Source organism: Heptranchias perlo, chromosome 42 (assembly GCF_035084215.1).
Source record: "Heptranchias perlo isolate sHepPer1 chromosome 42, sHepPer1.hap1, whole genome shotgun sequence".
Lineage (NCBI taxonomy): Eukaryota > Metazoa > Chordata > Chondrichthyes > Hexanchiformes > Hexanchidae > Heptranchias > Heptranchias perlo.
Genome location: NC_090366.1, coordinates 13,572,983 through 13,599,224, shown reverse-complemented (window position 1 = coordinate 13,599,224; position 26,242 = coordinate 13,572,983). Strand labels below are relative to the sequence as shown.

The following is a 26,242-nucleotide window of genomic DNA, read 5'->3' as shown; positions in this document are numbered from 1 at the left end:
CTTACATCTGTACACAATTTGTGTCTCCAAAACATTCGATCCTGTGTTGCCTTTTGCTCCCCCCCATGGTATAAATTCGTAGGTCCACATTTATAATGGAAACTTTCTATGTAAACTTGTCACGCTGTAATTATTATCTCCGGCCAGTGGTGGTGCTGTTGTGTCACGGATTTTGCATCTCAGAGTCCAGAGGAAATCGTCCCGCTGTGTTTACGATATTATTGACACGCAGGGACTGGGGGAATCTTCCTGTTGTGTTTACGATGTTGTTAAGACAGAGGACTGGGGAAATTTTAACCCCCTCCCCCAACAACTTGAGGGCAGGACCAGGCAAACTCACTGGGCCTACGCATGAAGAACAGGCACACAGGCCAACTATTGGAGGGCAGCCTCGTGTCCCTGGAACAGAAAACCCAGCGTGGATCACGGGGGAGAACGGGAGAACAGTGGGGAAAAATATCCTCCTTCCTCCCAACCCCCATCGCTGTTCCTACCGAGACCAAACATCAGTTTTGAGTCCGAGGCGAGAGTGCTACCAACTGAGCCAAGCTGACACCGATACCAGGAGCAAATTACATGCTTACCAAGTACAGTGTAGTAACATGCAGACAGACAGTCTCTCCGTTAACACAGCTACTGCTAGAGAAACAAGCAAGACATTTCGAAGCTGGCACTCAAAGTGGCTTTACACATGATTTATTCACAACCGTGTTCTTGGAATTAAGATTGCACTCTCTCCTGCCTGTTTCTCTCTTTCCCTTCCTCTTTCCCTGTCTCATTCATCCTCTCCCTTCTCCTCTCATGCCCTCCCTCTCATCCTCTCTCTCTCTCCCCCCCTCTTTCACCAGTGTCTCACATTCCCCCTTTCCTCTGGTCTCCTGAGACTGTGACAGTGAACATTACTTGGAGTGAGTGGGTGTGAGTGGAGGAAAGTGAGAGAAGGACAGTGAGTGTGTAAATCAGAGTGTACTAGAGAGATTAAGGATAATGAGAGTGAGTGGGTGTGTGTTAGAGTGTGAGAGAAGGATAGTGAGTGTGTAAATCAGAGTGTGAGAGGGATTAAGGATAATGAGAGTGAGTGGGTGTGTGTTAGAGTGTGAGTGAAGGATAGTGAGTGTGTGAATCAGAGTGTGAGAGAGATTAAGGATAAAGGTGTGAGAGTGTGGGAGATGAGTGTGAAACCTGAGAGGGTCTCTTTTTAATCTCATCCAAAAGACGGCACCTCTGACAGTGCGGCACTCCCTCGGTACTGGGAGTGTCAGCCTGGATTATGGGCTCAAGTTTGTGGAGTGGGGACTTGAAATCTCTGGATTAACGTCGCAGCGTCAGGACACAAAGGGTTAACAGTTTGCTTAAAACAACAGTCAAAGGTCCTTCATTTGTGCAAAGTGGTATTTTCTCACTTGTTTCTCACTTCCTCATCTGACTCACAGTGACAGACCAACCATTTCTAATTAAATACACAGGGGCCGCAACACAGGAAAAGGCCATTCAGCCCAAGCAGTGCGTGCTGGCATTTACTCTCCACACGAGCAGTCGGACAGGTCCTGGGTAAGTAAAGCAACGATTGTAATGAACTTCCACGACCAATGTCGCTCTTTGTTGGTGTCGCGACTTTGTAGAGAGAGATTTATGCCGTCTAAAGATCTCTACTTTTTATTGCAATGGGGGTGTAGAGCTGAAGTCTGTCGAACACGACATCTTTCCAGTTCAAGGACTAGGGAAATCCAGGGATTTAAGCAAATAATCCAACCCGACATTCCCCAGTGCCAGTCCTGAGGGAGTGCTGCAGTGTCAGAGGTGCCGTCTTTCAGATGAGACATTAAACCAAGGCCCCCGTCTGCCCTCTGACGTGGAAAGTCAAAGATCCCAAGACCACTATTGGAAGACGAGCAGGGGGAGTTCTCCCCGGTGTCCTGGGGCCGATATTTATCCACAACACCATCAGTAAAAATCAGATGATCTGGTCATTTATCACATTGCTGTTTGTGGGATCTTGCTGTGCACAAATTGGCTGCTGCGTTTCCTACATTACAACAGAGACTACACTTCAAAATTACTTCATTGGCTGTAAAGCGCTTTGGGATGTCTTGAGGTCGTGAAAAACACGATAGAAATGCAAGTTCTGTCTTTTTTTCTCTTTCTTGAAGCCTTGTAACTCACTGCAGACAACCCATCATCACACATAGAATCAAATCAGTCCGTGAAGACATTGTCTAGAAGCAGTTTTAATATCTGCAGAGCTGTCGGGCAAGAGGTGAGTTCTCATTTACTTGTTTCTCTTTCAGACCTTGAGAGTGAGAAGTTGATGAACTATCTGAGAGTGGACAATGATCAGGAAACCTTACTTCCTCCTGTCACTTCTCCAAGGTAATATCATCGTCAGGTCGGAGATATTTATGGATAATAGTCGGTGCAAACGATCATTGTTATTGAGTTATGACGAGAGACCAAATTCAGCAGTGACTCAGTGTACTAACTGGCACCGAGTCCCGTTCACCCATCACCCCCTGTGCTCGCTGACCGACATCGGCTCCAGGTCCGGCAACACCTCGATTTTAAAACCATCATCCTCGTGTTCAAATCCCTCCATGGCCTCCTCTCCCCACCCCCACCCCCCCACATCACTGCAACCTCCTCCAGCCCTACAACCCTCCGAGATCTCTGCGCTCCTCCAATTCTGGCCTCTTGCCCATCCCCGATTTCCATCGCTCCACCATTGGCGGCCGTGCCTTCAGCTGCCTGGGCCCTGAGCTCTGGAATTCCCTCCCTAAACCTCTCCGCCTCTCTCTCTCCTCCTTTAAGACGCTCCTTAAAACCTACCTCTTTGACCAAGCTTTTGGTCACCTGTCCTAATATCTCCTTATGTGGCTCGGTGTCAAATTTTGTCTGATTAACGCTCCTGTGAAGCACCTTGGGACGTTTTACTACGTTAAAGGCGCTATATAAATACAGGGTTTATTTAAGGCTCGAATGAACAGGAAATGATTCTATCGGGAGGGTAATTCTAACCGAACCCATCGGGCAGGAAACTGTAGAGATCGGATCGAACGAAGCCTTCACTGACATCAGTAAGTTGTGTCGTCGAGCGAGTCTCTGACTCGTTATCCGGATCAGATTCGGGCAGATTTCACTCCCCGACAGCAAGAGATTCATTGAAAATATTGAATGGCAATTATATGGCTAAATGAACCAAATGGTACAATTTTAAAGGGGGTGCAGGAAGAGGGAGACCTGGGGGTTTCCGTACACAAATCTTTGAAGGTGGCAGGACAAGTTGATAAAGCTGTTAAGAAGGCATATGGGATCCTGGGCTTTATAAATAGAGACATATAAAGGCAAGGAAGATATACTAAATCCTTTATAAAATACTGGTTAGGCCTCAGCTGGAGTATTGTGTCCAATTCTGGGCACCGCACTTTAGGAAGGATGTCAAGGCCTTGGAGAGGGTGCAGAGGAGATTTACCAGAATGGTGCCAGGGATGAGGGACTTCAGTTATGTGGAGAGACTGGAGAAGCTGGGATTGTTCTCCTTGGAGCAGAAAAGGTTAAGGGGAGATTTAATAGAGGTGTTCAAAATCATGAGGGGTTTCGATATAAATAAGGAGAAACTGTTTCCAGCGGCAGGAGGGTCGGTAACCAGGGGACACAGATTTAAGATAAATGGCAAAAGAACCAGAGGGGGAGATGAGGAGAATGTTTTTTACGCAGCGAGTTGTTCTGATCTGGAATGCGCTGCCTGAATGGGCGGTGGAAGCAGATTCAATAATAACTTTCAAAAGGGGAATTGGATAAATACTTGAAGGGGAAAAATTTGCAGGGCTATTGGGAAAGAGCAGGGGGGAGTGGGACTAATTGGATAGCCCTTTCAAAGAGCCAGCACAGGCACGATGGGTCGAATGGCCTCCTCTGTGCTGTAAGATTCTACGATTGAAGTTCCTTATCAGCAACTCTTCTTCCTGCTGAAATGATGAATTTTGCAGAAGAACAGGGAACAAGAGGTGTCTGCTGTCAGCGTTTATTGTGGGGCCCAGTTCAGTTTTCACAAACACTCAGTGAGACCATCTGTGAAAGTTGTGAACCCGTCAGAGCTGGGCCTCCATCACGTTCAGAGCTGAGACTGGAATCACACCGAGTCCCGTTCACCATCACCTCCCTGTGCTCGCTGACCGACATCGGCTCCCGGTCCAGCAACGCCTCCATTTTAAAATTCTCATCCACGTCTTCAATTCCCTCCCTATCTCTGTAATCTCCTCCAGGCCGACAACCTTCCGAGATCTCTGCGCTCCTCCAATTCTGGCCTCTGATGCATCCCCGATTTCCTTCACCCCGCCATTGGAGGCAATGCCTTCAGCCGTCTGGGCCCAAGCTCTGGAATTCACGCTCTAAACCTCTCCGCCCCTCTCTCTCCTCCTTTAAGACGCTCCTTAAAACCTACCTCTTTGACCCAGTTATTGATCACCTGTCCTAATATCTCCTTATGTGGCTCGGTGTCACATTACACATATGAGACTATCCGATATTTGGTTTCACAATAATATTGACTGCCCAACCCTTCATCCCCAATCACAGAATGTACTGTGCTGCTTTTTATATTCATTCTTGGGATGTGGGTGTCGCTGGCGAGGCCGGCATTTATTGCCCATCCTTAGTTACCCCTTGACAAGGTGGTGGTGAGCCGCCTACTTGAACCGCTGCAGTCCGTGTGCGAGTTCCAGGATATTGACCCAGTGACGATGGAGGAACGGCCGATATATCTCCAACTCGGGATGGTGTGTGACTCGGAGGGGAACTTGGAGTTGATGAGCAACCTCCAACATTGCTGCTCTTGACCTTTTGGGTGGTAGAGGTTGCAGGGGAGGGAGATGCTGTCACTGTAACCTTGGGGAGTTCCATGTGTACCCTGTAGATGGTACACACTGGAGCCACAGTAGGCCAGTGATGGAAGGGGGGGATGGTGGATCTCGAGTCCAGTGGATCTACGAGCCATCCAGTGCTAAATATCGATATTTTTTCTCCTCAGCTGTATTGTCACAAGAGTGGAAGGCCGACACCCCACGAGATGTGAGAGCACAGAAAGGTTTGTGTGCCCTGATTCCATGCCATTACAGTTATCCATCGAATTTGGCAAACAAACAGCGAGATGGAGTCTGGTTTAACACTGAGAAAGTGAGACCATGGGCTCCCCTAGCCTTTCACTCCAAGGACCACAGACACGAGTCGGACCGGTTCAGACATCGGACCGGTCTGTCTGGAGACCTGAAAGATGGCGACTGTTCCCTGATTATAAACAACATCACAGCGGAAGATGCAGGTCCTTATTTTTTCAGAGTAGAATTTGACAACGGGGAAAACTTCAACTATTACCCAGCAACACAGCTTCACGTTTCCGGTAAGTGCTGTTTATAATTACTCATCAATTCACTTTCAACAGTCAATGGGAAATAATATAAACTATTAACACAAAACATTATAATAACGCAGCTTCTGATCATCAATAACCAGGCGATACCTTCCAGTTCAGTCTTAAAGCAACCGTTAATACTCACTTTATAATCAATGATTCAATGTCTTGACCGTGTCCATTAATTGTCAATTTTATGAGATTTTGAAGACCTCTATCAGGTCAGCCCTCAGCCTTCTCTTTTCTGGAGAAAAGACCCCCTTGTGGGACTGTGGTTTATATTTGAACTGATTCTCCAAGTTATATTTAACTAAAAGGATGTATTCTCTGCCAGATTTCACAGATAAACCCACAATATTCGCTCCTGAAATTATTGAGGGTAAATCTTGCAAAATAACCTGCACCTTCAACACAACGTGCGGGGGAACAGCACCTGACTTAACCTGGGACAATCCCACTGATGTTCCCGGGTCTGTCTCAAACAGTGTAACTCAGCATGGTGGAACTCTGACATATTCTTCTGTTCTGACTCTGGTCCCATCACCCAAACACTACGGGCAGACTCTCACCTGTAGAGTCAGCTTTCCATCTGTTTCATCGGAACGGACCCTCGCACTAACTGTTCAATGTAAGTACCAACATCCTTTATTCTACATTGCCAGTGAATGTCTACATTATGCACAGCAAGATCCCACAAACAGAAATGTAATGATGACCGGATAAACTGTTTTTTTAGTGATGCTGGTTGAGGGATAAATATTGGCTCCAGGACCCTGGGGAGAACTCCTCTTTGAATAGAGTCAAGGCTTCTTCTACGGACAACTGAGAGAGTTTAAAGTCTCATGCGAAAGACGGCACGTCCGACAATGCAGCGCTCCCTCAGTACTGACCCTCCGACAATGCAGCGCTCCCTCAGTACTGACCCTCCGACAGTGCAGTACTCCCTCAGTACTGACCCTCCGACAATGCAGCGCTCCCTCAGTACTGACCCTCTGACAGTGCAGCACTCCCTCAGTACTGACCCTCCGACAGTGCAGCGCTCCCTCAGTACTGCCCCTCCGACAATGCAGCGCTCCCTCAGTACTGACCCTCCGACAGTGCAGCACTCCCTCAGTACTGACCCTCCGACAGTGCAGCGCTCCCTCAGTACTGACCCTCCGACAGTGCAGCACTCCCTCAGTACTGACCCTCCGACAGTGCGGCTCTCCCTCAGTACTGACCCTCCGACAGTGCGGCGCTCCCTCAGTACTGACCCTCCGACAGTGCAGCGCTCCCTCAGTACTGACCCTCCGACAGTGCAGCACTCCCTCACCACTGCACTGTGAGTATCGGCCCAGATTCTGAGCTTTGTGATGAAGGAACTTGCATTGATTGATATCACACCTTTCATGATCTCAGGTTCTCTCAGAGTGTTTCACAGCCAATGGAAGTTGACCAAACTCTATTTGTCTTTAGACGCTCCAAGGAATCTCTCAATTACTTCTCTTGATACGATTAAAGATTCATCGATCAGTATAACAGTAGGGAATTCTACAGCCCTACACTGCTCTGTCGAAAGCTTCCCAGCTTCCAATCTGAGGTGGGAACATCTCGGAGTCACAGTGAACAGAAGCAGTTCCAACAACGAGGTGCGATTGGAGCTTCCTCATGTGACATCCAGGGTCGCTGGAGAGTATCGGTGTGTGGCGGAGAATGAACATGGGGCTGTGGAGAGTTCCATAACCATCACCGTGGAACGTGAGTCTAGAGATACTTCCACATCTCTCACGCACACACACACACATGAGCACACCCTCACACACGCGCACACGCACACATGCACACACACATGCACACACACCCACGCACACATGCACACACACATCCATTCACACATAGCCACACGTACATACACCCATGGACAGGGGGCACATACCACAAGGGCAAGTAAATCTGAAGGACAGAAAGAAAGAACTTGCATTGGTGTCTCACCTGTCCCATCCTCAGGATCTCTGGGAATGTTTCACAGTCAATGCAAACTAGCTGATCATGTTTTCCTAGATTACAACGGTGACAACATTTCAAAAGTAATTCATTGGCTTTCAAGCCCTTTGGGACATCTTGAGGACAAGAAAGGCACTTTCTTTCTAGATGGACAACGCCTCCATTGGTGGGAGGGTGTAATTACCACGTGATGTTTACATAGGAATTTTCCATTATAAATGTGGGCACAGGAACTCATAATCATAGAATCATAGAATCATAGAAGTTACAACATGGAAACAGGCCCTTTGGCCCAACATGTCCATGTCGCCCAGTTTATACCACTACGCTATTCCCAATTTCCTGCACTTGGCCCATATCCCTCTATACCCATCTTACCCATGTAACTGTCCAAATGCTTTTTAAAAGACAAAATTGTACTCGCCTCTACTACTGCCTCTGGCAGCTCGTTCCAGACACTCACCACCCTTTGAGTGAAAAAATTGCCCCTCTGGACCCTTTTGTTTCTCTCCCCTCTCACCTTAAATCTATGCCCCCTCGTTATAGACTCCCCTACCTTTGGGAAAAGATTTTGACTATCTACCTTATCTATGCCCCTCATTATTTTATAGACTTCTATAAGATCACCCCTAAACCTCCTACTCTCCAGGGAAAAAAGTCCCAGTCTGTCTAACCTCTCCCTATAAGTCAAACCATCAAGTCCCGGTAGCATCCTAGTAAATCTTTTCTGCACTCTTTCTAGTTTAATAATATCCTTTCTATAATTAGGGTGACCAGAACTGTGCACAGTACTCCAAGTGTGGCCTCACCAATGCCCTGTACAACTTCAACAAGACATCCCAACTCCTGCATTCAATGTTCTGACCAATGAAACCAAGCATGCCGAATGCCTTCTTCACCACCCTATCCACCTGTGACTCCACTTTCAAGGAGCTATGAACCTGTACTCCTAGATCTCTTTGTTCTATAACTCTCCCCAACGCCCTACCATTAACAGAGTAGGTCCTGGCCCGATTCAATCTACCAAAATGCATCACCTCACATTTATCTAAATTAAACTCCATCTGCCATTCATCGGCCCACTGGCCCAATTTATCAAGATCCCGTTGCAATCCTAGATAACCTTCTTCACTGTCCACGATGCCACCAATCTTGGTGTCATCTGCAAACTTACTAACCATGCCTCCTAAATTCTCATCCAAATCATTAATATAAATAACAAATAACAGCGGACCCAGCACCGATCCCTGAGGCACACCACTGGACACAGGCCTCCAGTTTGAAAAACAACCCTCTACAACCACCCTCTGTCTTCTGCCGTCAATCCAATTTTGTATCCAATTGGCTACCTCACCTTGGATCCCATGAGATTTAACCTTATGCAACAACCTACCATGCGGTACCTTGTCAAAGGCTTTGCTGAAGTCCATGTAGACCACGTCCACTGCACAGCCCTCATCTATCTTCTTGGTTACCCCTTCAAAAAACTCAATCAAATTCGTGAGACATGATTTTCCTCTCACAAAACCATGCTGACTGTTCCTAATTAGTCCCTGCCTCTCCAAATGCCTGTAGATCCTGTCCCTCAGAATACCCTCCAACAACTTGCCCACTACAGATGTCAGGCTCACCGGTCTGTAGTTCCCTGGCTTTTCCCTGCCGCCGTTCTTAAACAAAAGCACAACATTTGCTACCCTCCAATCTTCAGGCACCTCACCTGTAGCGGTGGATGATTCAAATATCTCTGCTAGGGGACCCGCAATTTCCTCCCTAACCTCCCATAACGTCCTGGGATACATTTCATCAGGTCCCGGAGATTTATCTACCTTGATGCGCGTTAAGACTTCCAGCACCTCGCTCTCTGTAATATGTACACTCCTCAAGACATCACTATTTATTTCCCCAAGTTCCCTAACATCCATGCCTTTCTCAACCGTAAATACCGATGTGAAATATTCATTCAGGATCTCACCCATCTCTTGTGGTTCCGCACATAGATGACCTCGTTGATCCTTAAGAGGCCCTACTCTCTCCCCAGTTACTCTTTGGCCCTTTATGTATTTGTAGAAGCTCTTTGGATTCTCCTTTGCCTTATCTGCCAAAGCAATCTCATGTCCCCTTTTTGCCCTCCTGATTTCTCTCTTAACTCTACTCCGGCAATCTCTATACTCTTCAAGGGATCCACTTGATCCCAGCTGCCTATGCATGTCATATGCCTCCTTCTTCTTTTTGACTAGGGCCTCAATCTCCCGAGTCATCCAAGGTTCCCTACTTCTACCAGCCTTGCCCTTCACTTTATAAGGAATGTGCTTACCCTGAACCCTGGTTAACACACTTTTGAAAGCCTCCCACTTACCAGACGTCCCTTTGCCTGCCAACAGACTCTCCCAATCAACTTCTGAAAGTTCCAGTCTAATACCATCAAAATTGGCCTTTCCCCAATTTAGAATTTTAACTTTTGGGCCAGACCTATCCTTCTCCATAGCTATCTTAAAACTAATGGAATTATGATCACTGGTCCCAAAGTGATCCCTCACTAACACTTCTGTCACCTGCCCTTCCTTGTTTCCCAAGAGGAGGTCAAGTTTTGCCCCCTCTCTAGTCGGGCCATCCACATACTGATTGAGAAATTCCTCCTGAATACACTCAACAAATTTCTCTCCATCCAAGCCCCAAATGCTATGGCTGTCCCAGTCAATGTTGGGAAAGTTAAAGTCCCCTACTATTACCACCCTATTTTTCTTAATGGGGAAAGATGCCCGGAAATGCATGCAGACATAAGGTACAGAGAGATGAAGCATGGGCTCTTGCTGTGCATTGCGTTTGCTCAAAATAAAATCTCTATTTGTCTTTAGACGCCCCAAGGAATCTCTCAATTACTTCTCTTGATACGATTAAAGATTCATCGATCAATATAACAGAAGGGAATTCTACAGCCCTACACTGCTCTGTCGAAAGCTTCCCAGCATCTAATCTGAGGTGGGAACATCGCGGAGTCACAGTGATCAGAAGCAGTTCCAACAACGAGGTGCGATTGGAGCTTCCTCACGTGACATCCAGGGTCGCTGGAGAGTATCGGTGTGTGGCGGAGAATGAACATGGGGCTGTGGAGAGTTCCATAACCATCACCGTGGAACGTGAGTCTGGAGATACTTCCACATCTCTCATACAAATGCACACACACATGCACACTGACGCACACGCGTGCTCAGACAAGCACGCAAATGCACACACACCCCCCCACAAAGACAAGCACACACACATGCACCCACACACACATGCACATACACACACACACATATGGACACAAACACATGCACACACAGATAGGCAATGAGACACGTGCACACACATACATGTACAATTAAAGACTCACTCACACACACCTATGAGTTGCCTGACCTCCCTCAGTACTGCACTGAAGGGTCAGCCTGGATTATGGGCTTTGTGTTGAAACACTCCAACAAAGGCCATCGAGACCCTGGATTAGACGAGCAGTGTCCGGCTCAAAGAGTTGTAGGCTTTGCCCCCAATACCACATCGTTCCCTCACATTGCCCCAAACGGGGTCACATATCACAAGGGCAAGTAAGTCTGAAGGACAGAAAGAAAGAACTTGCATTGGTATCTCACCTGTCCCATCCTCAGGATCTCTCGGGATGTTTCACAGTCAATGCAAACTAGCTGATCATGTTTGCCTCGATTACAACAGTGACAACACTTCAAAAGTAATTCATTGACTTTCAAGCCCTTTGGGACATCTTGAGAAGAAGAAAGGCACTTTCTTTCTAGGTGGACCACACCTCCATTGGTGGGAGGGTGTAATTACAGCGTGACGTTTACATAGGCAGTTTGCATTATAAATGTGGGCGCAGGAACTCATAATGGGGAAAGATGCCCGGAAATGCATGCAGACATAAGGTGCAGAGAGATGAAGCATGGGCTCTTGCTGTGCATTGCATTTGCTCAAAATGAAATCTCTATTTGTCTTCAGATGCTCCAAGGAATCTCTCAATTACTTCTCTTGATACGATTAAAGATTCATCGATCAGTCTAACAGAAGGGAATTCTACAGCCCTACACTGCTCTGTCGAAAGCTTCCCAGCTTCCAATCTGAGGTGGGAACATCGCGGTGTCACAGTGAACAGAAGCAGTTCCAACAACGAGGTGCGATTGGACTTTCCTCACGTGACATCCAGGGTCGCTGGAGAGTATCGGTGTGTGGCGGAGAATGAACATGGGGCTGTGGAGAGTTCCATAACCATCACCGTGGAACGTAAGTCTAGAGATACTTCCACATCTCTCATACAAATACACACACACACGCACACTGCCGCGCACGTGTGCTCAGACAAGCACGCAAATGCACTCACACACCCCCACAAATACAAGCACACACGCATGCACACACACACATATGCAGACGCACACACACGCACACGCACACACATATGGACACAAACACATGCACACACAGATTGGCAGTGAGACACATACACACACAGGCATGTGCACACACATAAATGTACAATTAAAGACTTACTCACACACACCTATGAGTTGCCTGACCTCCCTCAGTACTGCACTGAAGGGTCAGCCTGGATTATGGGCTTTGTGTTGAAACACTCCAAAAAAGGCCATCGAGACCCTGGATTAGACGAGCAGTGTCCGGCTCAAAGAGTTGTCGGCTTTGCCCCCAATATCACATCGTTCCCTCACATTGCCCCAAACGGGGGGCACATACCACAAGGGCAAGTAAGTCTGAAGGACAGAAAGAAAGAACTTGCATTGGTATCTCACCTGTCCCATCCTCAGGATCTCTCGGAATGTTTCACAGTCAATGCAAACTAGCTGATCATGTTTGCCTCGATTACAACGGTGACAACACTTCAAAAGTAATTCATTGGCTTTCAAGCCCTTTGGGACATCTTGACAACAAGAAAGGCACTTTCTTTCTAGGTGGACAACGCCTCCATTGGTGGGAGGGTGTAATTACAGCGTGACGTTTACATAGGCAGTTTCCATTATAAATGTGGGCGCAGGAACTCATAATGGGGAAAGATGCCTGGAAATGCATGCAGACATAAGGTACAGAGAGATGAAGCATGGGCTCTTGCTGTGCATTGCGTTTGCTCAAAATGAAATCTCTATTTGTCTTTAGATGCTCCAAGGAATCTATCAATTACTTCTCTTGATACGATTAAAGATTCATCGATCAGTGTAACAGAAGGGAATTCTACAGCCCTACACTGCTCTGTCGAAAGCTTCCCAGCTTCCAATCTGAGGTGGGAACATCTCGGAGTCACAGTGATCAGAAGCAGTTCCAACAACGAGGTGCGATTGGAGCTTCCTCACGTGACATCCAGGGTCGCTGGAGAGTATCGGTGTGTGGCGGAGAATGAACATGGGGCTGTGGAGAGTTCCATAACCGTCACCGTGGAACGTGAGTCTAGAGATACTTCCACATCTCTCATACAAATACACACACACACGCACACTGCCGCACACGCGTGCTCAGACAAGCACGCAAATGCACACACACCCCCCCACAAAGACAAGCACACACACATGCACCCACACACACATGCACATACACACACACACATATGGACACAAACACATGCACACACAGATAGGCAATGAGACACGTGCACACACATACATGTACAATTAAAGACTCACTCACACACACCTATGAGTTGCCTGACCTCCCTCAGTACTGCACTGAAGGGTCAGCCTGGATTATGGGCTTTGTGTTGAAACACTCCAACAAAGGCCATCGAGACCCTGGATTAGACGAGCAGTGTCCGGCTCAAAGAGTTGTAGGCTTTGCCCCCAATACCACATCGTTCCCTCACATTGCCCCAAACGGGGTCACATATCACAAGGGCAAGTAAGTCTGAAGGACAGAAAGAAAGAACTTGCATTGGTATCTCACCTGTCCCATCCTCAGGATCTCTCGGGATGTTTCACAGTCAATGCAAACTAGCTGATCATGTTTGCCTCGATTACAACAGTGACAACACTTCAAAAGTAATTCATTGACTTTCAAGCCCTTTGGGACATCTTGAGAACAAGAAAGGCACTTTCTTTCTAGGTGGACCACACCTCCATTGGTGGGAGGGTGTAATTACAGCGTGACGTTTACATAGGCAGTTTGCATTATAAATGTGGGCGCAGGAACTCATAATGGGGAAAGATGCCCGGAAATGCATGCAGACATAAGGTGCAGAGAGATGAAGCATGGGCTCTTGCTGTGCATTGCATTTGCTCAAAATGAAATCTCTATTTGTCTTCAGATGCTCCAAGGAATCTCTCAATTACTTCTCTTGATACGATTAAAGATTCATCGATCAGTATAACAGAAGGGAATTCTACAGCCCTACACTGCTCTGTCGAAAGCTTCCCAGCTTCCAATCTGAGGTGGGAACATCGCGGAGTCACAGTGATCAGAAGCAGTTCCAACAACGAGGTGCGATTGGAGCTTCCTCACGTGACATCCAGGGTCGCTGGAGAGTATCGGTGTGTGGCGGAGAATGAACATGGGGCTGTGGAGAGTTCCATAACCGTCACCGTGGAACGTGAGTCTAGAGATACTTCCACATCTCTCATACAAATACACACACACACGCACACTGCCGCGCACGTTTGCTCAGACAAGCACGCAAATGCACTCACACACCCCCACAAATACAAGCACACACGCATGCACACACACACATATGCACACGCACACACACGCACACGCACACACATATGGACACAAACACATGCACACACAGATTGGCAGTGAGACACATACACACACAGGCATGTGCACACACATACATGTACAATTAAAGACTTACTCACACACACCTATGAGTTGCCTGACCTCCCTCAGTACTGCACTGAAGGGTCAGCCTGGATTATGGGCTTTGTGTTGAAACACTCCAAAAAAGGCCATCGAGACCCTGGATTAGACGAGCAGTGTCCGGCTCAAAGAGTTGTCGGCTTTGCCCCCAATATCACATCGTTCCCTCACATTGCCCCAAACGGGGGGCACATACCACAAGGGCAAGTAAGTCTGAAGGACAGAAAGAAAGAACTTGCATTGGTATCTCACCTGTCCCATCCTCAGGATCTCTCGGAATGTTTCACAGTCAATGCAAACTAGCTGATCATGTTTGCCTCGATTACAACGGTGACAACACTTCAAAAGTAATTCATTGGCTTTCAAGCCCTTTGGGACATCTTGACAACAAGAAAGGCACTTTCTTTCTAGGTGGACAACGCCTCCATTGGTGGGAGGGTGTAATTACAGCGTGACGTTTACATAGGCAGTTTCCATTATAAATGTGGGCGCAGGAACTCATAATGGGGAAAGATGCCTGGAAATGCATGCAGACATAAGGTACAGAGAGATGAAGCATGGGCTCTTGCTGTGCATTGCGTTTGCTCAAAATGAAATCTCTATTTGTCTTTAGATGCTCCAAGGAATCTATCAATTACTTCTCTTGATACGATTAAAGATTCATCGATCAGTATAACAGAAGGGAATTCTACAGCCCTACACTGCTCTGTCGAAAGCTTCCCAGCTTCCAATCTGAGGTGGGAACATCTCGGAGTCACAGTGATCAGAAGCCGTTCCAACAACGAGGTGCGATTGGAGCTTCCTCACGTGACATCCAGGGTCGCTGGAGAGTATCGGTGTGTGGCGGAGAATGAACATGGGGCTGTGGAGAGTTCCATAACCATCACCGTGGAACGTGAGTCTCGAGATACTTCCACATCTCTCATACAAATACACACACACATGCACACTGCCGCACACGCGTGCTCAGACAAGCACGCAAATGCACTCACACACCCCCACAAAGACAAGCACACAAACGTGCACACACTCACATATGCACACGCACATGCACACACACACGCACACGCACACACATATGGACACAAACACATGCACACACAAATAGGCAGTGAGACAAGTGCACACGCAGGTATGTGCACACACATACATGTACAATTAAAGACTCACTCACACACACCTATGAGTTGCCTGACCTCCCTCAGTACTGCACTGAAGGGTCAGCCTGGATTATGGGCTTTGTGTTGAAACACTCCAACAAAGGCCATCGAGACCCTGGATTAGACGAGCAGTGTCCGGCTCAAAGAGTTGTAGGCTTTGCCCCCAATACCACATCGTTCCCTCACATTGCCCCAAACGGGGTCACATATCACAAGGGCAAGTAAGTCTGAAGGACAGAAAGAAAGAACTTGCATTGGTATCTCACCTGTCCCATCCTCAGGATCTCTCGGGATGTTTCACAGTCAATGCAAACTAGCTGATCATGTTTGCCTCGATTACAACAGTGACAACACTTCAAAAGTAATTCATTGACTTTCAAGCCCTTTGGGACATCTTGAGAACAAGAAAGGCACTTTCTTTCTAGGTGGACCACACCTCCATTGGTGGGAGGGTGTAATTACAGCGTGACGTTTACATAGGCAGTTTGCATTATAAATGTGGGCGCAGGAACTCATAATGGGGAAAGATGCCCGGAAATGCATGCAGACATAAGGTGCAGAGAGATGAAGCATGGGCTCTTGCTGTGCATTGCATTTGCTCAAAATGAAATCTCTATTTGTCTTCAGATGCTCCAAGGAATCTCTCAATTACTTCTCTTGATACGATTAAAGATTCATCGATCAGTATAACAGAAGGGAATTCTACAGCCCTACACTGCTCTGTCGAAAGCTTCCCAGCTTCCAATCTGAGGTGGGAACATCGCGGAGTCACAGTGATCAGAAGCAGTTCCAACAACGAGGTGCGATTGGAGCTTCCTCACGTGACATCCAGGGTCGCTGGAGAGTATCGGTGTGTGGCGGAGAATGAACATGGGGCTGTGGAGAGTTCCATAACCGTCACCGTGGAACGTGAGTCTAGAGATACTTCCACATCTCTCATACAAATACACACACACACGCACACTGCCGCGCACGTGTGCTCAGACAAGCACGCAAATGCACTCACACACCCCCACAAATACAAGCACACACGCATGCACACACACACATATGCACACGCACACACACGCACACGCACACACATATGGACACAAACACATGCACACACAGATTGGCAGTGAGACACATACACACACAGGCATGTGCACACACATACATGTACAATTAAAGACTTACTCACACACACCTATGAGTTGCCTGACCTCCCTCAGTACTGCACTGAAGGGTCAGCCTGGATTATGGGCTTTGTGTTGAAACACTCCAAAAAAGGCCATCGAGACCCTGGATTAGACGAGCAGTGTCCGGCTCAAAGAGTTGTCGGCTTTGCCCCCAATATCACATCGTTCCCTCACATTGCCCCAAACGGGGGGCACATACCACAAGGGCAAGTAAGTCTGAAGGACAGAAAGAAAGAACTTGCATTGGTATCTCACCTGTCCCATCCTCAGGATCTCTCGGAATGTTTCACAGTCAATGCAAACTAGCTGATCATGTTTGCCTCGATTACAACGGTGACAACACTTCAAAAGTAATTCATTGGCTTTCAAGCCCTTTGGGACATCTTGACAACAAGAAAGGCACTTTCTTTCTAGGTGGACAACGCCTCCATTGGTGGGAGGGTGTAATTACAGCGTGACGTTTACATAGGCAGTTTGCATTATAAATGTGGGCGCAGGAACTCATAATGGGAAAGATGCCTGGAAATGCATGCAGACATAAGGTACAGAGAGATGAAGCATGGGCTCTTGCTGTGCATTGCGTTTGCTCAAAATGAAATCTCTATTTGTCTTTAGATGCTCCAAGCAATCTATCAATTACTTCTCTTGATACGATTAAAGATTCATCGATCAGTATAACAGAAGGGAATTCTACAGCCCTACACTGCTCTGTCGAAAGCTTCCCAGCTTCCAATCTGAGGTGGGAACATCTCGGAGTCACAGTGATCAGAAGCAGTTCCAACAACGAGGTGCGATTGGAGCTTCCTCACGTGACATCCAGGGTCGCTGGAGAGTATCGGTGTGTGGCGGAGAATGAACATGGGGCTGTGGAGAGTTCCATAACCATCACCGTGGAACGTGAGTCTAGAGATACTTCCACATCTCTCATACAAATACACACACACGCACACTGCCGCACACGCGTGCTCAGACAAGCACGCAAATGCACTCACACACCCCCACAAAGACAAGCACACACACGTGCACACACTCACATATGCACACGCACATGCACACACACACGCACACGCACACACATATGGACACAAACACATGCACACACAAATAGGCAGTGAGACAAGTGCACACGCAGGTATGTGCACACACATACATGTACAATTAAAGACTCACTCACACACACCTATGAGTTGCCTGACCTCCCTCAGTACTGCACTGAAGGGTCAGCCTGGATTATGGGCTTTGTGTTGAAACACTCCAAAAAAGGCCATCGAGACCCTGGATTAGACGAGCAGTGTCCGGCTCAAAGAGTTGTAGGCTTTGCCCCCAATATCACATCGTTCCCTCACATTGCCCCAAACGGGGGGCACATACCACAAGGGCAAGTAAGTCTGAAGGACAGAAAGAAAGAACTTGCATTGGTATCTCACCTGTCCCATCCTCAGGATCTCTTGGAATGTTTCACAGTCAATGCAAACTCGCTGATCATGTTTGCCTCGATTACAACGGTGACAACACTTCAAAAGTAATTCATTGGCTTTCAAGCCCTTTGGGACATCTTGACAACAAGAAAGGCACTTTCTTTCTAGATGGACAACGCCTCCATTGGTGGGAGGGTGTAATTACAGCGTGACGTTTACATAGGCAGTTTCCATTACAAATGTGGGCGCAGGAACTCATAATGGGGAAAGATGCCCGGAAATGCATGCAGACATAAGGTACAGAGAGATGAAGCATGGGCTCTTGCTGTGCATTGCGTTTGCTCAAAATGTAATCTCTATTTGTCTTTAGATGGTCCAAGGAATCTCTCAATTACTTCTCTTGATACGATTAAAGATTCATCGATCAGTGTAACAGAAGGGAATTCTACAGCCCTACACTGCTCTGTCGAAAGCTTCCCAGCTTCCAATCTGAGGTGGGAACATCGCGGAGTCACAGTGATCAGAAGCAGTTCCAACAACGAGGTGCGATTGGAGCTTCCTCACGTGACATCCAGGGTCGCTGGAGAGTATCGGTGTGTGGCGGAGAATGAACATGGGGCTGTGGAGAGTTCCATAACCATCACCGTGGAACGTGAGTCTAGAGATACTTCCACATCTCTCATACAAATGCACACACACACGCACACTGACGCACACGCGTGCTCAGACAAGCACGCAAATGCACACACACCCCCCCACAAAGACAAGCACACACACATGCACCCACACACACATGCACATACACACACACATATGGACACAAACACATGCACACACAGATAGGCAATGAGACACGTGCACACACATACATGTACAATTAAAGACTCACTCACACACACCTATGAGTTGCCTGACCTCCCTCAGTACTGCACTGAAGGGTCAGCCTGGATCATGGGCTTTGTGTTGAAACACTCCAAGAAAAGCCATCGAGACTCTGGATTAGACGAGCAGTGTCCGGCTCAAAGAGTTGTAGGCTTTGCCCCCAATATCACATCGTTCCCTCACATTGCCCCAAATGGGGGGCACATACATCAAGGGCAAGTAAGTCTAAAGGACAGAAAGAAAGAACTTGCATTGGTATCTCACCTGCCCCATCCTCAGGATCTCTCAGAGTGTTTCACAGTCGATGCAAACTGGCCGCCTCGTTTGTCTGGATTACAACAGTGAGAACACTTCAAAAGATACAGATAGATGATGCATGGGCTCTTGCTGTGCGCTGTGTTTGCTCACTATAAATCCCTATTTGTCTTTAGACGCTCCGAGGAATCTCTCAATTACTTCTCTTGATACGATTAAAGATTCATCGATCAGTATAACGGAAGGGAATTCTACAGCCATACATTGCTCTGTCGAAAGCTTCCCAGCTTCTAACCTGAGGTGGGAACATCTCGGAGTCACAGTGATCAGAAGCAGTTCCAACAACGAGGTGCGATTGGAGCTTCCTCACGTGACATCCAGGGTCGCTGGAGAGTATCGGTGTGTGGCGGAGAATGAACATGGGGCTGTGGAGAGTTCCATAACCATCACCGTGGAACGTGAGTCTGGAGATACTTCCACATCTCGCTGAATAAAAACAAATTAATATAACAAAGAGTGTTACGCGTACACCCACCGTCCCTAAACCTCTCCGCCTCTCTCTCCTCCTTGAAGACGCTCCTTAAAACCTACCTCTTTGACCAAGCTTTTCGTCACGTGTCCTAATATCTCCTTATGTGGCTCGGTATCAAATTCTGTTTTGAGCATCTTAAAGGAGGAGAGAGAGGTGGAGAATTTGAGGGAGGGAATTCCAGAGCTTCGGGCCTACACGACAGAAGGCACGGCCGCCAATGGTGGGTCGAAGGGAGTGTAAGATGGACAAGAGGCAAGACTTGGAGGAGCGCAGAGATCTCGGAGGGTTGTCGGGGCTGGAGGAGGTTACTGAGATAGGGAGGGTGCAAGGGGCATGGAGGGATTTGAACACGAGGATGAGAATATTTAATTGGATGCGTTGCTGGACTGGGAGCCAATGCCGGTGAGCGAGCACAGGGGCTGATGGGTGAACGGGACTCGGTGCAGAGTTTTGGATGAGCTGAAGTTTACGGAGGGGAGAGCGTGGGGAATAGTCATGACCCTGTTGACTCTGATCTTCTTTCAGATCCACCCAAGGGAACAGCAGTGATCTTCAGTCGAGCCATGCACGGAATAAGAGAGGGAGACAATGTCACGCTAACCTGTTCCAGTGAAAGTGTTCCTCCGGCATCTGGTTATGTCTGGTTCAGGATCGATGGCAACACGAGAGCCCAGTTAAATACAAGTGCTCGGTCCATCAACTTAGCTCACGTAACACGGGAGAATGATGCTGATTTCTACTGCACAGCCAGTAACCCATTGGGCAGCAGTACCTCTCCCATTGTACACCTGAGTGTGGAGTGTAAGTAGTTTACTATATCTGTATCTTATTAAAAACTCATGCACTTCCTGTCCAACGACGCTTCCTTCCTGTCATCACGATTTCAGCGTCAAAGTTTCCCATTACGGCCCATGTCCACATTTATAATGGAAACTGGCTATGTAAACGTCACGCTGTAATTACACCCTCCTGCCAAGGGTGGTGCCATGCCACTTTTTGCGTGAGGTTCCCACAGCGTTAGCCTCTGTCTTACTCTCTACGTTCGACGGTCCGACGTACATATATGTTCTTTTTTGTGCCCTTAGATAAGCCGGAGATTTCCGATGTGTCGGAGTGCGCTTGGAGGGACCAGGGCATTACCTGCGTCTGCGCGACCAGATCCAACCCTCCGGGTAACCTCACGTGGCACCTCCCCCGCGGCAACTTCACCGGCAACCAGACGCACGGCCATCTGGCGACATCGCGGGTCAGCAACGGGCATCTAGCGACGGGCACACTGACCATGAGGGGACGAGAGGATGAGAAGGAGGTGAAGGCCATCTGCTCGGTTAGAAACAAACACGGAGAGGCGAGGTTCCAGGTGTCTCTGTGGGTCAAAGGTGAGAGAACCTTCTGGAATCGGTCTCCGATCAGCCACCCGGGCCCGAAGTTCTGGAATTCCCTCCCTAAACCTGTTTGATTTATAGGGAGAGGTTGGATAGACTGAGACTTTTTTCCCTGGAGAGTAGGAGGTTTAGGGGTGATCTTATAGAAGTCTATAAAATAATGAGGGGCATAGATAAGGTCGATAGTCAAAATCTTTTCCCAAAGGTAGGGGAGTCTATAACGAGGGGACATAGATTTAAGGTGAGAGGGGAGAGATACAAAAGGGTCCAGAGGGGCAATTTTTTCACTCAAAGGGTGGTGAGTGTCTGGAACGAGCTGCCAGAGGCAGTAGTAGAGGGGGGTACAATTTTGTCTTTTAAAAAGCATTTGGACAGTTACATGGGTAAGATGGGTATAGAGGGATATGGGCCAAGTGCAGGCAATTGGGACTAGCTTAGTGGTATAAACTGGGCGACATGGACATGTTGGGCCGAAAGGCCTGTTTCCATGTTGTAAACTTCTATGATTCTAAACCTCTCCGCCTCTCTCTCTCCTCCTTTAAGACGCTCCTTAAAACCTACCTCTTTGACCAAGCTTTTGGTCACCTGTCCTAATATCTCGTTATGTGGCTCGGTGTCAAATTTTGTCTCATAATCGCTCCTGTGAAGCGCCTTGTGACATTTTACTCCGCTAAAGTCACTATATAAATGCAATTTGCTGTTGTTCTTTTCTGATACAAGACAGCGGATTGTTGCAGAATGGGACCAGGGATGAGGGACTTCAGTTATGTGGAGAGACTGGAGAAGCTGGGATTGTTCTCCTTGGAGCAGAGAAGGTTGAGGGGAGATTTAATAGAGGTGTTCAAAATCATGAAGGGTTTTGATCGAGTAAATAAGGAGAGACTGGAGGTTGAGAAATATAACATATATAAATATTACACATATAGATATTACATATATAAATATTATAGACGTAGATATTAAATTAAAAAAAACTTGCATTTATATAGTGCCTTTCACGATCTCAGGACATCCCAAAGCGTTTTACAACCAATGAAATGATTTTGAAGTGTAGTCATTGTTGTAATGTAGGAAACGCAGCAGCCAATTTGCGCACAGCAAGATCCCACAAACAGCGAGGTGATGATGACCAGATTACCTGTTATTTTAGTGATGTTGGTTGATATATATCGATATCACATATATAAACTCTTTCACTGATGTCCTTTAGGGGAAGGAAACCTGCCGTCCTTACCCGGTCTGGGCCTACACGTGACTCCAGACCCCACACCAACGCGGTTGTCTCTTAACTGCCCTCTGGAGTGGGTCCTCGCGAGACTCTCAGTCGGATCAAACCCACTATTGGCGGTTCAAGAAGAAGGCCCACCACCGCCTTCTCAGGGCAACTAGGGACGGGCAATAAATGCCGGCCTTGCCAGCGACGCCCGCCTCCCCAGAATGAATTTTTAAAATGGAGCGATGGGATCGCTCCTCAAGTTACATCGGAGCATCGGACTAAAACCGGGCTGCAGTAATTAATGGTTGTTTCTTACAGGTAGAGAAACACATGAATGGAAAGGAGCATTGCTTGGTGCTGGAATCACATTGTGTGGAACACTGGCCGGGTTCTTAATCTTCAAGTGTGTGAAAAAGTACGTGAGAATTGTTCACTTTAATTTTACACAGAATTACATCGAATGTACAGCACAGAAACAGGCCATTCGGCCCAACTGGTCTATCCCGGTGTTTATGCTCCACACGAGCCTCCTCCCTCCCTACTTCATCTCACCCTATCACCATATCCTTCTATTCCTTTCTCCCTCATGTGTTTATCCAGCTTCCCCTTAAATCCATCTACACTATTCACCTCAACTACTCCTTGTGGGAGCGAGTTCCACATTCTCACCACTCTCTGGGTAAAGAAGTTTCTCCTGAATTCCCCATTGGATTTATTAGTGACTATCTTATATTTATGGCCAATAATTTTGGTCTCTCTCACAAGTGGAAACATCTCGACATCTACCCTATCGAACCCTTTCATAGTTTTAAAGACCTCAATCAGGTCACCCCTCAGCCTTCTCTTTTCTGGAGGAAAGAGCCCCAGCCTGTTCAGCCTTTCCTGATAGTTTATAACCTCTCAGTTCTGGAGAAACTGTTTCCAGTGGCAGGAGGGTCGGTAACCAGAGGACACAGATTGGAGATAATTGGCAAAAGAACCAGAGGGGGAGATGAGGAGAATGTTTTTTACGCAGCGAGTTGTGATGATCTGGAATGCGCTGCCTGAAAGGGCGGTGGAAGCAGATTCAATAATAACTTTCAAAAGGGGAATTGGAGGGGGAAAAATTGCAGGTTTATGGGGGAAAGAGCAGGGGGGAGTTGGACTGATTGGATAGCTCTTTCAAAGAGCACAGACATGATGGGCAAATGGCCTCCTTCTGTGCTGTGTGATTTTATGATTTTATGTATGCAGACAGAAGCAATTACAGAGACAGCCCAGTACATGCTGTAACGTTACAGTGGAGACTGTACATGTCCTCCTCTGACACTCCGATATATAATAACCACAGTGTTATATTCTGCTTTTGCAGGAGGAAGGAAGCAACTGAGAACAGAGCTTCGGAGGCCAGTGATGTTGAAATGACCAACAGTCCATTCTCTGGGATACACGAGGTAACGGGACCTGTTTGCACCTTGTCCAAAGCCTCAATCTCAGCAGGTAGTTGACACCTGTCGGAGATTCCCCGGTTGGTTTGCCCACGAGTTTCTGTCTGTGGTGTCGGCCGTGGCCCAGTGGGGTGTCAGTCTCTCGCCTCCGAGTCAGAAGGTCGTGGGTTCGAGCCCCCACTCCACAGGCTCGAGCCCCGTAATCCAGGCCGACTCTCCCAGTGTCAGTGCCGAGGGAGTGCTGCACTGTCAGTGGTGCCGTCTTTCGGATGAGACGTTAAACCAAGGCCCCACCTGCCCCTCCCAGGTGGGACATGAAGGATGCCACGGACACTATTTCGAAGAAGAGCAGGGGGAATGTCGGCCTGGAATATGGGGGTCAAGGTTCAAGTCTCTGGAATGGGGACTCGATCCCATGACCTCCTGACTCAGAGGCGAGAGAGAGAGAGTGCTACCCTCTGAGACACAGCTGACACTAGTTAGTCTCTGCAACCTCATAATTTAACCCTTATAGTCCCGGTAAAGGTGGTAAATGGTCTAACGATATCTCGTGCTTCCAATTTCTTTGTAGGAGGCCCAGAACACAGACGTTGTTAACCCCTGGAACACCAGCAGTGACGAAACAAACGAGGCGGAGATACCAGGTGCCCAGAACCTCCCTGAAGGTCCTGCAGGAGGAGATGCCGGACAGGAACAGCCCAGGGACCAGGAGGACCTTCTCTACGCCAACATCAACTTCCTCAAGCTGCCCAGCGGTGACGGGACTGTTCACAAGGCGGAGGGCACAGAATACGCACAAATCAAATTCCAGTCAAAATGAGCGTGAAACGGGTAGAGGGGGAGGAGGGAGGGGGCTGAGATTCCTGGTAACACCAGACAGCCTGCTGGGGGGAGAGGGGGGGAGAGTGACTGAAAGGGTTTTGCGCTTTGCCTGATTTCGATGAAATGCTTGATCAGGGATAACTTGATGCTCAAACTGTGGGCAATAGATACAAATGTGTGTCTCTCTCAGCACAAACTTCATGCAATAATCAAATGTGACTGGTGGAGGAGGTGATAGGAGCTCCCTGCGTAGAATCAGGGAATTCCATAGTGCAGGAAGTGGCCATTTGGCCCATCGAGTCTCTCCCCTTCGTCCCATTCCTGCACTCTTTCCCCATTCGGAAATGTTTCCAGTGGCAGGAGGGTCGGTAACCAGAGGACACAGATTTAAGGTAATTGGCAAAAGAACCAGAGGGGGAGATGAGGAGAATTTTTTTACGCAGCGAGTTGTTCTGATCTGGAATGCGCTGCCTGAAAGGGCGGTGGAAGCAGATTCAATAATAACTTTCAAAAGGGGAATTGGATAAATACTTGAAGGGGAAAAATTTGCAGGGCTACGGGGAAAGAGCAGGGGGGAGTGGGACTAATTGGATTACTCTTTCAAAGAGCCAGCACAGGCACGATGGGTCGAATGGCCTCCTCTGTACTGTAAGATTCTACGATTGAAGTTCCTTATCAGCAACTCTTCTTCCTGCTGAAATGATGAATATTGCAGAAGAACAGGGAACAAGAGGTGTCTGCTGTCAGCGTTTATTGTGGGGCCCAGTTCCGTTTTCACAAACACTCAGTGAGACCATCTGTGAAAGTTGTGAACCCGTCAGAGCTGGGCCTCCATCACGTTCAGAGCTGAGACTGGAATCACACCGAGTCCCGTTCACCATCACCTCCCTGTGCTCGCTGACCGACATCGGCTCCCGGTCCGGGAACGCCTCCATTTTAAAATTCTCATCCACGTCTTCAATTCCCTCCGTGGCCGCCCCCCTCCCTATCAGTGTCACCTTCTCCTGCCCTACAACCCTCCGAGATCTCTGTGCTCCTCCAATTCTGGCCTCTTGCGCATCCCCCGATTTCCATCGCTCCACCATTGGCGGCCGTGCCTTCAGCTGCCTGGGCCCTAAGCTCTGGAATTCCCTCCCTAAACCTCTCCGCCTCTCTCTCTCCTCCTTTAAGACGCTCCTTAAAACCTGCCTCTTTGACCAAGCTTTTGGTCACCTGTCTTAATATCTCCTTACGTGGCTTGACGTCATTTTCTGTCTGATTTACGCTCCTGTGAAGCGCCTTCGGACATTTTTACTACGTTAAAGGCGCTATATAAATGCAAGTTGTGTTCGTGGTAACTTTGATCGACACAGAGTCATAATGGAACCAAGGGGTGTCTTGCTACAGGGGGAACCATGCTGGCAATAAATGCGTTGCATGCCAACAAATAATCATGCCCTTTGAACCTGGTGTACCCCAGCCCTGCTGTGTGGGCACATCATAACTGAGGCACTGCCTTACTGCGTGCAGCCAACATGGTCGAATAGTAATGTTCTGAAATGTGGTGCCACTCAACTTTGGTGTCAGATCTGAACCTTCTTTATGATTATTGCTGCTTTTTATGCTGTGAAAGGTTGCATGAATCATAAGGATTATGTGTAATATTACATTTATTAACACAACTGAATAAAATGCGAAGACTGTTATGTACAGTTATATCTTTATTAAACATCTTACATCTGTGCACAA

The 26,242-nt window shown here is 47.7% G+C and overlaps 1 protein-coding gene across 1 annotated transcript; it reads left to right on the top strand.

Moving 5' to 3' along the window:
• Window positions 1-42: 42 nt before the first annotated feature.
• On the top strand, window positions 43-26,242 carry LOC137306150 (basement membrane-specific heparan sulfate proteoglycan core protein-like). Its single transcript, XM_067975208.1, has 19 exons — window positions 43-1,551; window positions 2,289-2,370; window positions 5,024-5,392; window positions 5,739-6,032; window positions 6,860-7,141; window positions 10,243-10,524; window positions 11,381-11,662; window positions 12,548-12,829; window positions 13,686-13,967; window positions 14,853-15,134; window positions 16,027-16,308; window positions 17,193-17,474; window positions 18,366-18,647; window positions 19,309-19,590; window positions 20,190-20,465; window positions 20,750-21,043; window positions 22,584-22,680; window positions 23,617-23,698; window positions 24,264-26,242. The coding sequence occupies exons 2-19, from the start codon at window positions 2,331-2,333 to the stop codon at window positions 24,510-24,512; spliced, it is 4,521 nt and encodes a 1,506-aa protein (XP_067831309.1). The 5' UTR covers window positions 43-1,551; window positions 2,289-2,330; the 3' UTR covers window positions 24,513-26,242.